General features: G+C 43.9%; 1 protein-coding gene across 1 annotated transcript in view; it reads left to right on the forward strand.

Moving 5' to 3' along the window:
- The window catches only part of naaladl2 (N-acetylated alpha-linked acidic dipeptidase like 2), a 258,758-nt gene that overhangs the window by 229,381 nt on the left and 12,342 nt on the right, over positions 1 to 17,035 (forward strand). The window contains exon 15 of the mRNA XM_076019958.1: positions 6,176 to 6,269. Within this exon, the coding sequence (XP_075876073.1) occupies positions 6,176 to 6,269 (94 nt within the window). The remainder of the gene's footprint in view (positions 1 to 6,175; positions 6,270 to 17,035) is intronic.

Raw genomic sequence — 17,035 nt, forward strand, 5'->3', positions numbered from 1 at the left:
TGGATTTCTGGATATTTGCTGCAAAGATGTGAAGAAAACTCAGGGATTTTATTTTTAATTTTCTTTCTGGCCTTTGTGTGGTGATACTTTTTCCCCTCTCGTGGAGAGAATCGGTTTGTCTGTGACGTTTACTCTTTGACGCACTCTTTTTTTTCTCTCACGTCACCGCCTCGTAAAAGCGAAAAAAAGTTATATTTTTAAAATTCTCTCATGAGGAGCAGTCGAGAAACGGTGCTCGGACACTTTTCCTGGTGCTCTGAAGTACGGAGAATCGAGCGGCTGCCAAGGACAAACATTTTTTCAGATTTTCACACAAAAAAAAACCTCTTCAACTTTCGTCCACCTTTGTTTGTTCTCTCAACTTTCGGCAGCGTCACTGTGCATACTTTTACTTCACACCTCATCATTGAAAAAAAAAAAAAAAAAAAAAACACACATCTTCAGGGTATCTCCAGGATGTAACATCAGGAGCGCGAAAGTGCAGCTGAATTTGTCAGAATTGCAGCTCTGTGGTGCGGAGCAGAAGTTATCAAAGTTTCACACTGCAGCATCTCAAGTCGTATCTGTGTCAGCGTTTTGTTTTTTTTTCTTTAACATAGATCAAAACGTTGGCAGCCAGGGTTCTGTTGTTGTTGGTGGAAGCGAGACACTCAAAGCAGGAAATGAAATGTAATCCCGTAACAGAAGGACAGCAGAACCAAGCTGATGTGCATTGACGGTGAATATTTATGTTTGTGAAGATTCCCTTGTTCTCTAATTCACACCTGTTGTGTGACCCATCTGTCACAAGGTCACTGAAAGCATTAAATAAATACAGTACAATTAGACCAGGCATGGGCAAACTATGGCCCAGGGGCCATATGTGGCCCGTTGCGATTTGTAATCCGGCCCGACGAATTTAAAGAAATGATATTAACAATAATACTAAGTACAACGATAACTAAGTAATCACATAACTGCATTTCATTCATTTTTCTTCAGTGTTTTCAGAGTCATTTCATTAAAGAGCTGAACGCTGTTGTTCATTTTCAATTGACATTAAAGCATGTTTCCTACATATCCCATAATATATTTTTCTCTCCTATGAGGTGGGACACCGACACACTGGATCCATCTCCTTCTGCTCCAGCGCCTCTGTCGCATTTTAGAACCCATAATGGCCCACCAGTCAAAAAGTTTGCCCACCCACTGAATTACAATTAGTACAGTAATGTAGGCATTGCAGCTACTTTATCGACTTATTGCCAAAGAAAAATTAATATCTCTGGCGCCACACACTGGGCAGAAGCACAATTCTCCTAACCAGAACTCTGCTCCTCTCAACTGATGAGGCCGAGCTGGCAGAGGAAGCAGCAGACTTCTGTTTCCTTTCGCCAGGGGTAACGGGAAGTGGTTAGACGAGGATCTGTTAGCGCCGGATCACAGAGCACCATCGCCTCCGCCCACAGGTGCCAACTCTGACTTTTAAAAAAGCAGCACGCAGCCGCTTTCCCTCCACCAACTTAGACGGGTGTGTGTATGTGTGTGTATGTGTGTGTGTGTGTGTCGGGGGGGCATCTGCGAGAAGGAAACAGAAAACGAAGAAGTGAAGTGGGCAGGTGGGCACGTTTTCAGAGTGTAAAAAAGAAATAATTTTGGCCAAAATGTCGCGAGCGAGAGCAGGTTGTGTGTCCTTCCGTAATGTCAGCATATTAAAAATGTATGCAACCACGACTCCGACTGGACAAATGTTAAAGTGACATTTCAACAACTTTTTTCCTTTATTTATTCTCTGAAACACTGCATGTGTGTGTGTGTGTGTGTGTGTGTGTGTGTGTAGTACTTGTCCATATGCCGGTCATGACTTCGACATGAATTATACAGTATTATAAAGTACTATATAAAGTTATAGGTTTCTTAAAGTTATCAGTGTCTTGGCGTTGCTATAAGTTCCGCTAAGCTAGTTTCACTTTTGTGTTAGAAATACGACTTATGAACTCGCACACGGTTTTGTTGCAGATTTTATCGCAGTTCACCACTCACCCCAATGGAGGGCAGTACAAGGCCATCGTGTGTCAATGAAAGCGACGCTGTGTAGTTTCTGAAATTGCTCCAGCGCCCCCATCTGGATGGGTTCGTGAACTTGCCCCATCACACATCGCCAGCGGATGCCGCCAAAGAGACCAAAGTAGATGTTGTTGGAGGAGAAGAAGATGAACAATTATTATTTTTACAACCACATTTTATTTGAACAAAACAAACTGGAAATTATGCACATTTTTATTAACACAAAAATAGAAGAAGAAGAAGAAGAAGAGAACAGCAGGAAGCTCGCAGGATTGTGCTGGGAAGGTAACCTGATTTATGTAGTGCTATACCAGGCCAGGTGGGGGCGCTCTATCACTTGCTATGTCAATGAGAACATAAGCGTTGTTTGGAAACCATTTTGAATTTGATGTCCTAAAACAACGAAAAGCAGCTTTAAGGCCACTCAGGCTACTGAGAGCAGAACAGTAGCTAGCTAGCTAACAGCTAACAGCAGCAGCTAGCTAGCAGGAGTGATTGATCAAACACTGGTGATCTATAGCGGGGACGACGCCGGTCAGCAGTGCCTGAGGCTGTAATGGTGCTTACACACTGAATGCGTTTTTGACGCGGTCTGACGCAAGCAGGCGCAGACCTGGCATCAACGCCCTGCGATGACATCTTGGCGCGTCCAATAGGAGAGCAGCCGGTTCAGGGGGGAAATAAAATGCCCAGATGCATAGCGCGGCACCAGTGTTTTATATTTGTGTTAAAACTAAGGGTGTCAAAGGTAACACGTCATTAACACGTTAACTCAACGCCGCTTTATCGCCAACAATTTTTTTTATCGCGCGATTAACGCACACGGTGCTTTTTGAACCTTTGGCCGCTCCGTAGATTGTGGAAACGGGAAATGAATTGATTCACAGCACACGGTCACGCGCTTGCAGCCGGCTTGTAGACACAACAAAAAAAGAAAAAGACACTGAGCGTAGATGAGCACTAGGAAGGACTAACGTGGATAAGGCGTCAATTGTGAAATGGAAAGTTCCACTTCAAAACCCCTGCCAGATGGCAGTCCTGAGAGGACAAAAGTGATGTGCATTTACTGTAGCGCTGTATTTAGTTTCCACAGAAGTACCAGCGGTCTTACGTATCACTTGATGCGGAGAGCCCTCCGCCCCCTTCTAAGGTAAAGCAAACCACGTTGGATGGTGTGGCACGGAGACCACTGGCCGCGTCCACCACACGCCAACTTTCAACAGCGGTGGCTAAATGGGTGTGGCTACGGCTTGCAGGCCAATTAATGTCGTGGAGGACGAGGGTCTGCGCGATGTCATTCGTATCGCCTCCGGTGTCTATACGTCATTATTGTATTGCACTGCCCCCTATTTAATTCACACTTTATTTATTGTTTTGATTTAATTTGATTTAATTTAATTTAATTTGTGCATCACAGTTTGATGCAATGCATAAGTGTCGTCCTTTTGTGTTAATGGCTGCTGAAAAAAGGGGATGAATAGTTTAAGTTGAAAAGTGAAATATACTAATTTTGTTAGTACTAGTAATCATTACTATGTAATGTTAGAGTTATGCCCATCTGATCTTTGTTGGGCTTGAGTTTATAATTATTATTTTTACCCTGTGCATCTTTTGTTTTGCTAGTAGTTCTTGTCATTGCTCCAACACGAATAAACATGCTCCATTTGCAGAAAGCAAGTATTTGCCTACTCCCATGTTGATATGGTTATTCAAAAAAATGGAAAAATATCAGTTTACGGTAGATTTAGAGCAGATAAGAAAATATGCGATTAATTTGCGATTAATCGTGAGTTAACGATGGAAAACCATGCGATTAATCAGATTAATTTTTTTAATCGACTGACAGCTCTAGTTAAAACTTCTCTCCATCGAACTGTGCCTGACAATTTATGAACATAAAGTTGTTGTTTTTTCATATATATTAGGGTCGGGACGTTATCGCGTTGATTCGCATTTTATTATATACTCTAGACAACACGGAACGTACATTGCACGAGCAGAGTTTCCTGCCAAATGGATAGCAACGCACTGAGTAGCAAGCGGGAGGATGAGAGCGCTGTTGTGTGCAAACGGAGGCACAACGAGTTTTCGTTCCACCGCAGTTATTCAAGCCTCCGGCACCACCTCAATGCAAAACACGTAGCAGCTAGTACGAGCACCGGAGCTAACGAGAACGTCAGAGCGCCGAAACCAAGCAGAGTCGCCACCAGATGTATATTTTTAAGCTAGTCTTGAGTCCCAGAGCTCGCCCTCATTTCAGATTTTACACTCGGGACACTGCTCATACACACTTCAGACTGACTTAACGCGACGCATTATCGCTCAGTGTCTCTCGTGTAAGTCTGGCGCCCTCCGGTGGCGCGGCAGTCGTGTTGGCAAACGCGCCGCTTTTGTTCCGTCTTCTGCTCCACTCCCGCTGTCCCCTTTCTTTCTTCACCGGTGATTGTCGTCCACTTCCTGTTGTGTTCCATCTTCCTTTCTTTTTTCCAGTCTTTCTTTCTTCCTCCATCATTATCTCTCCACCCGCCGCCGCCGCCGCCACCTCCCTCCCAGCAGGCCCGGGAAAGAGACGCTCCAGAAATGAGGCCATAAATAAGAAATCAACGGGCCGTTTGTGTCCCGCCACGTTACGCTGCTTTGACGTACGCCTGCTGCTGCTCCGTTACTCACCGGCCGCCGATCGATGCTCTAATCTCGCCGCCGCCGCCGCCAGATTGATTCCCGTGACGGTGACAAGGCGGCACATCAGAGCGCCGTCGGACTTTTTTTTTTCTTTTTTTTTTCCGAGCCACTATCGCAGGGTGGTGGCGTCGGATGACGGGGACGACGGGAAGGGAGATCCATTGACGAGGGAGACAGAGAGAAAGAGAGAGAGGGAGAGACAGAGAGACGGCCGAGATTTTTAAATTCTGACAACGCCGTCCGTCGATTCCTTCAAGCTGCTCCAGAACAACAATAACAACAACTGGCTTCCTTTTGTTGTTGATGTTGTGACAAAATCAGGAAGTGGCTGCAGGAAGTCGATACTTTCTATATGGACCAAAAAAAAAAAAAAAATCTATTGTACTGTACATCTAAGTTTATTTAAAATGTATGGTAATTTTAGGTATAATTATACAATAACATTCAATTATATCCATATGCACACAAACATATATATGTCTTTCTATATTTGAAACACCTATTTATATACATATTTATATTTATATTGTGAGGGCATTGTATTTAGTTGTTCACCCTGCAACTCACTCTGTCTTGTCTGCCACTCTGACTCTCTCTCTCTCTCTCCCTCTCTCCCCCCCCCCTCTCTCTCTCTCTCTTTCTCTACGTTTTTTGTATTTCCTTTTCACCCCAACCTGTCAAAGCAGAAGAGCTCCCTCTAGAGTCCTGCTCTGTTCCAGGTTTCTTCCTTACAGGGGAGTTTTTCCTGCCCGCCGTCCGTCCGAGCTTGTTGGTTCTCTCCAAATTGTGCAAAGAGCTTTGAGACACCTGTGGTCGTGATTTAGCGCTGTACAATTGAAACAAAACTTGATTGACTGAGTCACATCACACACTGGCCGACACTAATTCACATTTATTGTGTCTTATTGCAGACAGCTGCTATGCCTTGCGTTCCTGTTCAACAGTTGTATCTATTCCGCCAGTTAAATGAGAACATTTGCAAAAGGAGCTCTCAGCTTTGTTACAAACTAAAGTGTGAACAGGTCTAAACTCTGGGAATTTGAGCCTTTCAAATGCGATGCGGAAGACCATCGATCGGTGCCCGCGTTTTAAATCCTAGATGTGTTACTTCGTTGTGCTACAGTCTCCCACACTTCCTGTCTCGATAACTACAAGCAGTTACAAGTTAGTGATGGCTGGTACAGTGTTGTGCATATGAATGAAAGAGTGAACCTCGAACTCCACTCCAGAAGAGTCTCCGCGGACGATGTTTTTCAAACCGGTGAGGGAAAAAAACCCAACATAATTTCTCTTTAATCTTCACCTACACCAACAGTGGAGATCGAAGCGAGCTTTTAAAAACCAAGGTCGTCCGTCCTCTTTACAATCTCGCAAAGGGAATTGTGGCTTTTGTTGGTCCGATACGAGTTTCTGATATGTTTTTTTTTTTTTTTTTTGTTCCTCTCAGATAACGGCTGAAGCCATCCTCCGCCTGCTGAATGACCCCGTGCTGCCCTTCTACCCCCTGGACATTGCCCTGGATGTCCAAAACAAGCTCAAAGGTATCAATGTTATTTTTCCAAATGCTATTTTATTAGACTTCTTGGGAGGGAAGGGGGGGGGGGGAAATAAGAATAAGAAAGAAAAAATAAGAAACTGAATTAAAACGTTTTTGAGCAGGTTCAAGGAAACTGGCAGGAAGAGATTAGATGCTAATCTAGCTAATTCTTGCTAAACTCGGCTAACGCGCATCTCAAAGTAACACAACGTGATCAACACACTTTTCCCCCTCCTCTCCTCTCCCCCCACCTTGGCTGCAGCTTCTTTCACCCCGAGGTCTGAACTCCATGTGCTCCATGTAAATTTACATTAAGATCCACCAAGTTGTTAGCATGCAGCGCCAAACCCTTCAGCCAGATTGGTTCACTCAGTCGCAGGCTTCCTGGCATGCATAGAAGCCCCGTCCTTGAGTGTGGACGTGACACGTCCTCTGCAAGAAGGAAAGCGATCCGAGCCACTCACACATTTAGCCCCCTGCAGACGTTTTTTTTTTTTTTTTTTTTTAATTCTGACTTCAGTGCAGCTGCAGCCAAGTAACTCGGAAAAATCTTCCAGTGAGGCTGTCGTGAGTGTTGTGCAGTCCTAAACTGTACTGTTTGCCAGTGATGATGTTGATGATACATATATTAGCTAGCAGGCATGGTAGCCGACCATACTAGGTAATTATTGTTAACTTGCTAGCCTATCCAGACACAATATATTTAGCCTGCAGTAGAGATGATAAGTTGATGCCAAACTTTATATTCTCTAACAATCAGAAGCAAGTGGGGGCTGGGTGTTGAGCTGATTTCTGATTCTGCAGAAAAACACAATGATGCCACTTTACATTTTGTGGAACAGTGGAAGATTTGACCTTTCGTTTTAGTTTTTTTTGTGTGTTGTTGTTGTTTTTGTTTGTGATTTTGTTTATTCCTGTTACGTTAACCGAAACGTAAAGCTCAGAAACCAGCGCAGATCAAAAAAAAAAAACAACTAAAAAACATTGCTTCAGGTCAAATAAACTGACACAAGAATCAACATCCCAACATCAATATCAGCCCTCCTACTCACAACACCAAAGATGTTGTGGTTCTCCGTGTTGCCAAGGCTCTTTCTCTCTCTCTCTCTCTCTCTCTCTCTCTCCTCACTCTCTCTCTCCCTGCCCCCTCGGGTTGCCCAGGTTCCCTGAGCGGCACCCTGATCAGGTCCAGATTGAGCGTTTCCACTCCCCCGTCAGGGACTAATGGGCAGATTATGACCTGAGAAGTGATGACGGATGATTACAGCCGCCTGTACGAGTGTGTCTCTATCACTGTCCTTGCTTGTCGGGCTGCTCCGCCCCCCCAACCGTACCTCCCCACCCCCGATTGCACAGACACACACACACACACACACACACACACACATTGTGCCTCCCCGCCCATCCATTCCATCTAGACACCCTCTGCTGGCAGGAGGCGCACCTTCCTAGGCGTCTCATCAGGCCTCTGCAGTGACAGACAATCATGTGTCTTTCATCCAGTTCATCTGGATTTTTTTTTCTTTTTTGCTCTCTACCGTCAAGATCAGAGAGTTTCATTAGCCGAAGCCGCCACCGCCGCCGTGCTAATGCAGAGCTGCTGCCGAACTCCCATGATCCCAGTGAGCTAATTGGTGAAAATAAGGCAGCAAGCTGCTGGAATCTAATCTGGACGGACGCTCCACTCCTGCTGTGTCAGGGGCTTTAATATTCAGGCTCCTTCTAGAAGGTTTCATAGGGGTTTTTTTTTGTTTGTTTTTTTGTCGGCTTGACTTTGCAATTTTACAAGGTTGCAGGTGTGCGTCAGGGAGACTGGGGCCTGGTGCACAATCCTTGGCACGGTTGCACATGATGAAGAAGAATAAATGAAGAAGAATACAATGGTGGAGGAAAAAAAAGTTTTCTGGACCCCTCGTGCATTTGTTATGTTTCTGTATCGTGCTAAAAGTCAGTCTCAAGTCTCGAAGTGCACTTTTATTTCCACACAAAAAAAATCTCTGGCAAATATTTCAAGACAAACAATTGGGACTGAGTAAAATTTTAAAGACTCTCTGAAAACGTTTTTCTGCTTCTTCTTGTCTTCTTCTTCTTCTTCTTCTTCTTCTTCTTCTTCTTCTTGTCTGGCCATAATGACAAGCAGAAGTGTGTCTGAATGTCTTATGATGGCTGACAGATTTTATTCTCAAAGGGAGAGCTTGTGACCCGTAGGGTGTGAATCACATGGGTCAGTTCAGAAACTATCTGTTGAGTGGTTTTATTATATTTTTATGGATGAGTGATATTCTGGCGATGACTGACTGAGGGAGGAATAGGGAGTGAAAAAGAAAGTAGAAAAGGAATGGAAGTGAGGGGCAAGTGAGGGAAGAGAGAGGGGACCGAGAGGGATAGTGAGAGGAAATGGCAACAATATACAAGTATTGTGGGGAAAAAAAAGATTTGCATTGTTGATTATCCAATAATGGAGTAATTCAAATACGAGTCATAAGTCATTATTATTCCAATAAAAATTACTTATTAAGAATTATTGTAATACAATTACAAAAAAATAAGATAACCATAAATAAGTAAGACAATGAACTATGCAAATGTGTACGTGTGCATGAGTGTACACTGTACAGACGTGCGTGTATGGGTGTGTGAGTGTACCTCTGTGTGTATCCCCGTGTGTGTGTGTGTGTGAATGCGTGTGCATGTGGGGTTGTGTGCGTGTGGGTGTGTATGAGTGCGTCACTGAAAGTTAGCTGCTGGTTGGTGCAACTGCCGAGGCCGCCCCCCCCCCCCCCCCCCCCCACGCCAGGCAACGACCCCGGAGGGACCCCGAGCACGGCCCGCTCCCCGCAAAGTCGGTCAGGAAGAGGCCCGGAGCAGCAGCTCCCCCTGTCTGGTCAGGATAAATTATATATGAAGTCATTTTTTCTAGTCGTCTAGCTATGGCTTTACAAATAATTTTAAGGTTAGTATTGATTAATAATGGTAGCTAGACCGAAGCGATGGGTCTTTATTAGGCTTGAGCACAAGGCTGACGATAGCAGAGTTCATGTTTGAACAGAGAAGTCCAGTATTTAGGATCTCTCCAGCCATTCTATAATAAATAGGGCCGATAGTTGGCCAAAGTACCTTATAAAATTGTAATTGGAAGCCATCCGGTCCTGGGGCCTTATTTAATGGCATTCGTGTCAAGCCTTCTCCAAACCCCCGCCAAGGTGAGATCTACGTCCATTGTAGTTGCCAGTTCCTGGTTTCATTTTGGTAGCACGATATTATTAAGAAAACTATCTCTGGAGGCTTGTGTGGGATTATTATTGAAGGATCATAAGTTTTTGTAAAAACCCCTGAAGCATTTGTTAATTCCTTCTGAATGGTGGTTAGGGTGCCGTCCAGATTTTTGATGGAGGAGATTGTTGCTCTTTCTCTGTTTGACTTTAGTCGGTTCGCTACAAATTCAGACTCCAAAGCTTGTTCCTGACATGAATAAATATTATTTTGCCTCGCATTACTGCTTTAGCTGTTTCCCAGAGAACTTGTACTGGAGTTTCAGGTAAGTCATTAATTTCTAAAAATATTGTCCACTCCCTGTTAAAAAAAAAAATTATAAAATCTGGGTCTATGAGTAATGACGTATTCAGCCTCCAGTTCAAAGTCGAGTGAGCTAGGTGCCTTTGCGGAGATGTGGATAGAGGCTGGTGTATGGAGTGGATATGAGCATTAAAGATGTCTGCCAAGAGTGAGCTGCTGGTGATAATGTAGTCTAAGGGTGAGTATGAGTGGTGAACAGGTGAGAAAAAGGTGTATTCTCTATGAGTCGGGTGATTTGAACGCCAAGGGTCTGATAAACCAAAATCACTCATATACTGTTTTAGTGTGTCTGCAGCTAATGAGTGGCGTTGGCTAGCAGAGTTTAAATGAGAGTTTAACAGTACGTTGAAATCTCCTCCTACTATGACTGTTGTGTTTACATGTGCAGAGAGTGACAAGAAGAAACAATGATAGAAGGAGGGACCATCCACATTAGGGCCATAAATACTGGCAATGCAGTCATCTTTATTGTCAATTTTAGTGTTAGTTATTATATATCTTCTATTAGGGTCACATATAGTACTGTTTAAATTGAAATTTGGTCTCTTATTGATCAAGATAGCGACACCTCTCTGTTTCGAGTTGTAGCTCGCTAGCTTGGAAAATAAGCCGATTTTAGATTTTGTTCTGTTGTTTTTTTTTTTTTTTTTAAGTGGGTTTCCTGTAGTAGGGCAATGTCAGCTCCACGAAAATTCAGATGGCCAAGAATTTTTAATTTTTTATCCCTGGTGCATATTCCCCACTGCACATTCCAAGTGACAAACTTAAGTGAGAACATGCTTGCTATATATACCTAAAGTATTTTGTGTGTGTGTGTGTGTTGTTTTTGCGTGCACATGTGTAGCGTGGTAATGTTGCGAAGACACCCGCACTACACATTTATTTTTTGTTTTTATTTGTTTCTTTTGAAGCTTTTATTTTGGTTTTCCTCGGACGCTCTGTGGAAGCACAACACACAACACACGTTAATTTCCGCTACTGCGGTTCGCTCCACATAGTTCTCACGCGCCACTTGAGAGACTTCCTCTCTAGCGTTATCCACTTTTTACAAAATGGATCCATACTCGACTTGAACTTATTAATCATGTTGTTTCCCCACGTTCAATCTTACTCGTGTACATTTAAATCTTCACATTTCTATTAAATAAACATGCCATAACGTTAAACGAACACTAACGTAACCGAACGGACTCGAGCGTCAACCCCGCCTCCTGGTAACCTAGCAACGGGCTAGCCGCCGTTGTTTCCTCTTCGCTAGGAAATCACTCGGAGACGATACATTCAAAACGTAAATTTAACTCACATACTCTCGATCTCAGACTTCAATTACGAAACAGCCACACATACATTTGCTCTTATTGTCAACCATTTTCCCCTTCTCACCTGTGGAAGCACAACAGACAACACACACGTTAATTTCCGCTACTTTTGAGAGACTTCCTCTCTAGCGTTATTCCCCGGGGCGAACGCGACCTCCACTGGTAGAAGTGGGTAACTGCACCCTGCTCACCCATTCACTCTCACACACCACAAACCACAAAAAAAACAGGAACAGTGTTTATGCCACAATTATGCTACACATGCATAATTTGTGCCAAATATGACTGCAATATGACGTGGTGATCACTGTTACCAGAGAGAAAAGAAGAGAGAGAACAAAGACGTTAGTGTTGGGTGGAAGGGGGATCAGTTCTAGGCAGGAAAAACATACCTGTACTCATATGGCGCTTACTTGTTGTTAATATTTACCTGTTGTGGCATAAGCCTGTGGAGAAGAGGGTTGATAAGGCCACAGGGTTGACTCGCGGTCGCGGTATAACTGACTGTTAACATAACATTTGTCTATTGCGACAACCGCTCTGGAGCCTCCGTCAAGGAACTTTTTCTGGATCGGGGAAGAGGACTTTTCGTCAATCCACAATCTCCTTTGGGAATTGGTCTTTCACTCCAAAGTCGGCTCCTCTGAATTCCCGGCAAGGACTCTTTACCAGCACCTTCTGCTTGAAGTGTTCGAATTTCACCAGGATGGGTCTCGGCCGGTTGTTGTCAAGCTTCTTCCCTCCCAGAAGATGTACCCGGTGAAAGGCGATGTTCTTAATGGTCTCCGTAAGAGGTTTTAGGTGCTTCACGAGGAAGTCCGAAACCGTCTTCTCCTGGTTTTCTTTCGCCTGTTCAGGGATCCCTCAGAAAAACAGGTTGTCTCTCATGCTGCGTGCCTGGAGGTCTAACACTGCTTCTTTTAAATTTTTATTGGCTTTTGAGAGTTGGTTCATTCCCTCAATGGGAGATTTAACTGACTCTTGCAGAACAACATTGTTTTCTGCGACTAAAGAGCAGACAACATGCTGCTGGCTGAATTCGAGCGAGTCGCACATTGCCTGGAAATGTTTGTGGCGAACTTCCATAAAATTTAATCTTGCATCAAAACTGGAACGTCTTTGTTCGATTGACTCTAATATGTCGATCGAGGAGTCACTGGGAGGTGAAATTGCTCTGGGAGAGTCTTCAGGACGGCCTCGCTTGGAAGACAGCGTTGGCGTTGGAGCCTTGCTCGTCTTCCCCATGATTCTTCACTTGAAGATGTCGTCAATATATTTTTCAAGATCCTCCAAGTTCTCCTCGACCTCCAGGCTTCTTAGCAGGAATTTGTTTTTGAGATGTATCTAACTCGAATAGTAATAATCCGTAAAGTTTATTTACTGTTGAGTGGGTGTCGCCAATTTGGATTGCGGCGACGGTCTGAGAATCTCACTGCATCACGCGAGCGTGTGCCAGTCCTAGCAAGTTAGAAATAATTAGAAGTGAGAGTGCAGCTCCTCTGTGTTGGACTGAAGGCACAGCGCCACAGCGAGTTTCCCCACTAGAAAATAGTAAGGAAAAAAACCCGCAAAAATCCGATGACTGGGAATAGCAGCGGAACAGAGTCCTCTTCCTTTCGCCGCCGTTGTTAACCAATGGTGTCGCTCAAACCAGACTCGAAGTGATGTGCAGCAATCGTTTCGGCGTCTGGTCTGTTTTGCGCAAGCCGCGAGCGGTCCGCGTCAAGTTGGACAGGAAATCACTCAAAGAAACGCACTCCAGTTAATTTTCAAAATAAAGCACCGCGATCATTGACAAACGCGATCATATTTGTGTATGCTATATTTGTCAGTATCTCATATCAGAGTGCGAGAGAGATGAAACAAACAAACACACACACATACACACACACACACACACTCACACACAGAGACAAAAATAGCCAATCTTGCATGCAAGTAAACAGGAATTCTTTTATCTGTAAACCTTAATGGTTCGGAGCATAAAAAACTAGGATATTTCCACAAAGACATTATTATTGCCCTCTCCAATTTTTTTACAATATGAAATTATGAGAATGAGAATATCTTGTTAAGTTACATATAGAGCAGGGTAAAAATTTGCACTTAATTTGCAATTAATCGCGAGTTAACTCCGGACACTAATGTGATTAATCGGAATGCTGCATTCAAGGACTCCAGAACAAGAAGAATTGAATCATGGAGGGTTCAAAGATTATGGAAGTAGTTCACAAAAGAAATCCAGTCAACTTGCAAGTGTCTGTCTGTCACATTTTATAAGATTAGTTCCACGGGTTTTCTGCCTAGCAGAGACGCAGCAGCAGGCTTTATTTGATAATAAACAATGCAGGCATATTATCCTATATTATATTATCATCTCGGCCCAGTTTTCTTTATGTTTCCCTCTTTAGTTTTTATGGTGGACAGATTACAAGTTTCTTTATCGTTCCTGTTAAAAGATTAAGTTCCAGGTGGCCCTTTTTTTTGTAACCATCTTTAAGTTATAAGTGCGACACCCCCCGCGGCGCTCCGTTCCCAGCACTTCCTGTTCAGCCAGAATAAACAGGTGGGAGGAGCTTTTTATCTCCGCCGGTTAAAAATACAGAGAGGCGCCAGATGGAGGGAGAGAAGACGGCCCAATAAATACTTTGTTGTGTGTGTGTGTGTGTGTGTGTGTGTGTGAGTGTGTGTGTGTGTGTGTGTGTGTGTGTGTGTGTGATGGCGAGGAGGCCATTAATTGGAGAGGAGGAGAAGAAAAAAGAAAAATAAGTCCTTGTTGTTGATCGTTTGAGTTGCGTGTGTGTTGTTTAGCGGCTGCAGGCGAGAAAAGCTGCTGGCACTGAAATCTGTGCACTTTTGCAGTTTTAGCCTTACAGAAGTGAGAAAAAGGGCCTTCATTTTCTTTTTTTTTCCACAAGTCTTTGTCACTGGAAAAGTGAAAAAATCCTGAAGAAAGATAAAAAGAATAGAATCATTCAGCAGCTGCTGACTGGTTTTGTCGGGCCGGAACTTTGCAGGTGACATTTATTGTGATCAAAGATTTCAGCCCAGTTGGAAAAAATATGATAATGTGGTTCCTTTTCTTTTTTTTAATTTTTCTTTTTAAAATTTTGAACCTTGAACAGGAGCTGCACTGATTTTTATTGCCGACTGACGCGGGTGGATGATACCACAGATATTTTTTCTTTATATTTTAGGTTTTTATTTCTTTTGGTTCAGTATGGTGACCGAGAGCTGCAAATTGCGCTGCAAACGTGCTGCAAGAGAGAAACGCTGCAAATTCACACAACAAAACGGGAGTGCACCAGGCCACTAAGGGCACCAAACTGAGTGCTTGACTAACCCTGCGAGATTGGTCCCTCTTTAAAAAGAGTTAAAGGTCACCTATTATACTAATTTTCGGGCTTTTGTATTTGATATCTGGCCCCTCCAGAGCAGCAACACAGGATTTTCCGCGCTGAAAGCTTTTTAGATTTGCGTATCTCGCGGCTCGTTTCCTCGTATTTACTGCGTCCCGCGAAAACGCTCTGTTTCACTTCACTCCACCCCCAGCCTTGCCGGTGCACGCCCCTGCCCGGGGTCACACTCTTCATCGCTGCTAAGCCTCACTTCCTCAGTTTGTCGGTGCGGGAGTGAAGAATAAACGGCAAACTTTATGAAACAGGCACAATTTAAACACTTACCGTCGTGAAAGCTTCACTCTGTAGCAGTTAACTGGCTAATCCAGCTTCGTACGGACCCAGCGTGGGCGGAGTTACGGCCGCAAGGCGGACCAAAGGTCCCTGGACGTTTTTTTTGTGCCTTTCGTGTCCCCGGAAATATATTTTACTTTGTGTACTGACCGTGTTTTTGTTTTGTATTTTTGCCAGACATTTTAATAGGGCTTAGAATGATTTTGTTTCATACTGTTGACTTGTATCAAAACACTGTCCTAGCAGAGAAAATATGTACGCTGAAACGATCACTTCAGTCATTGAGTTGTTTATTATTAGACAAGAATATCTGCACAACTTAAGTCCACACCAAGCACAAAGCAGGAAGAGCTCTATACAACCCATGTTACCATGCTGGCAGCGTGAACATCGCTATAAGGAGTGAAATTGCGAGTCGCTGCCTCTTCAGTTTCGCTGTCAGTGAACACAACACACATAACAAGCAGAGCACGGAGTTAGCGGTGGTGGCTAACAGTTCATCAACACGATGCAGCGGTTGTTCGTTGCAAGTAGTCTTAAAACTAATGTTGCTTGAGGTCACAATACACTTACAGTCCTCATACATGTTTTCAAATATTGCCGTGGCTGACTATTCTCTCGTCGTCCACCAGGGGGCAGAGTCGAGCCCGTCTCACTCCCGTTGCCGACCGGACCGGTGTTCCATCGCATCCGCATTAGGCTGAACAAACCTCCAACATTTTCTCTGTTCGTTCCACTCCGACGGTTGTGGTCCTTGGTGCTTCGGTAGTCGCTCGGTATTTTTTATTTTATATTTTTTAATTTCCCTGACACCGAAAAAAACATTTTCTTGGAGCAGCGCATTGCGGAATCACTTCCGGGGCAGAGCGGGGGAGGGCGGAACCAGTCCGAGAGGGTGCCGGAGCTTGGCCATGAAAGGGCCATTCTGTGCCCAGTGTTGAAAAAATCTCAGTGAAGAGAGTGTTTAGAACCATGCCCAACAATTTGCAGGGTTCTCGTCCAAACGAATGAACGTCATTATTTGATGATATCGATATCGTTTGACGATAGGGTTCAACATTGTAACAGTTTTTAAAGCTCAGAAAAGTGGAAAAGCATCATAGGTGCCCTTTAATGACATATTTCTCTGTATTACCTCGGGTAGAGTTGGGAGAAGTTGAATAAAAGGGTACATTTTTTAAATTGTATTTAACGGTGGTTAGACAGACACAGTACAATGAGTTAGAAACCTATGCACACTTGCGGCAACAAACAACCAAAGTCTCTGCTGGTAACATTTGCTACAGTATGCAAATGCACGCCAACTCCCCATGTCCCTTCTGTGTTATGCTTGTTTGTTTTGTAAAAATAACTACCAGGACACTAACATTAGTTGCGTAGATTGGATATTTTCCAATAATGTTGCTAGAGGGGAAATATACCCTTTTATTCAACTTCTTCTAGGGTTGGTCAGTCCCTTAGTTCAGTGCCCCTAGTGGCCTGGTGCACTTCCATTTTGTTTTGTGAATTTGCAGCGTTTCTCTCTTGCAACGTTTTTGTGTTCGCAGCGCGTTTGCAGCTCTCAGCCATCGTAGTTCATCCATCTATGATCACTTATACCTCAAGGCAGCCCTGGACGGGGGACAAACAACAACCTGCACAAACACAACACAACTACCACCGTCGGGTTGTAACAAACAAAAACTCCTGATAACTCACTTCTGCTCCTCATCATGCTGGCCATCAACACCCCCCAGCATCCCCACCTTCCCCAAAAAAACAACCAACAAAATCACAGACTGCAGTCAAAGGTCAAAGGTTATGAGCGAAGTTGAAAAGGCGGCTCTGGTTTTTGCAGTCAGATGTGCAGAGAGTCAGCAGAGTGAAAATGACGCTACTGCGTTCATTTTGGGTATTTTCAGAGGACTAGTATATGTGTGTGTGTGTGTGTGTGTGCGTTAGTGTGCGTGTGTGTGTGTTTGTGTGGTCTCAGCCCCTGCCTCACCCCCCCGCGGCAGAGTACCAGTGATATTTAATGGATTGTTCACGCGCTGCGCTCCTCCTGACTGGCGGTCACGCACATCAAACGGGCGCCGCTAATTGAAACCTCTCGATGAAAAAAAGAAAAAAAAAAGGGTCGAAAAAACTTTTGTTCACCTCTTTTCTTCTTTTTTCATTTTTTGGCTCTTCTACAGAAGAGCCTC

The sequence above is a fragment of the Nelusetta ayraudi genome, unplaced genomic scaffold (assembly GCF_046127955.1).
Source record: "Nelusetta ayraudi isolate G7.1 ecotype Tasmania unplaced genomic scaffold, CSIRO-AGI_Nayr_v1 ptg000001l, whole genome shotgun sequence".
In the NCBI taxonomy this organism is placed as follows: domain Eukaryota; kingdom Metazoa; phylum Chordata; class Actinopteri; order Tetraodontiformes; family Monacanthidae; genus Nelusetta; species Nelusetta ayraudi.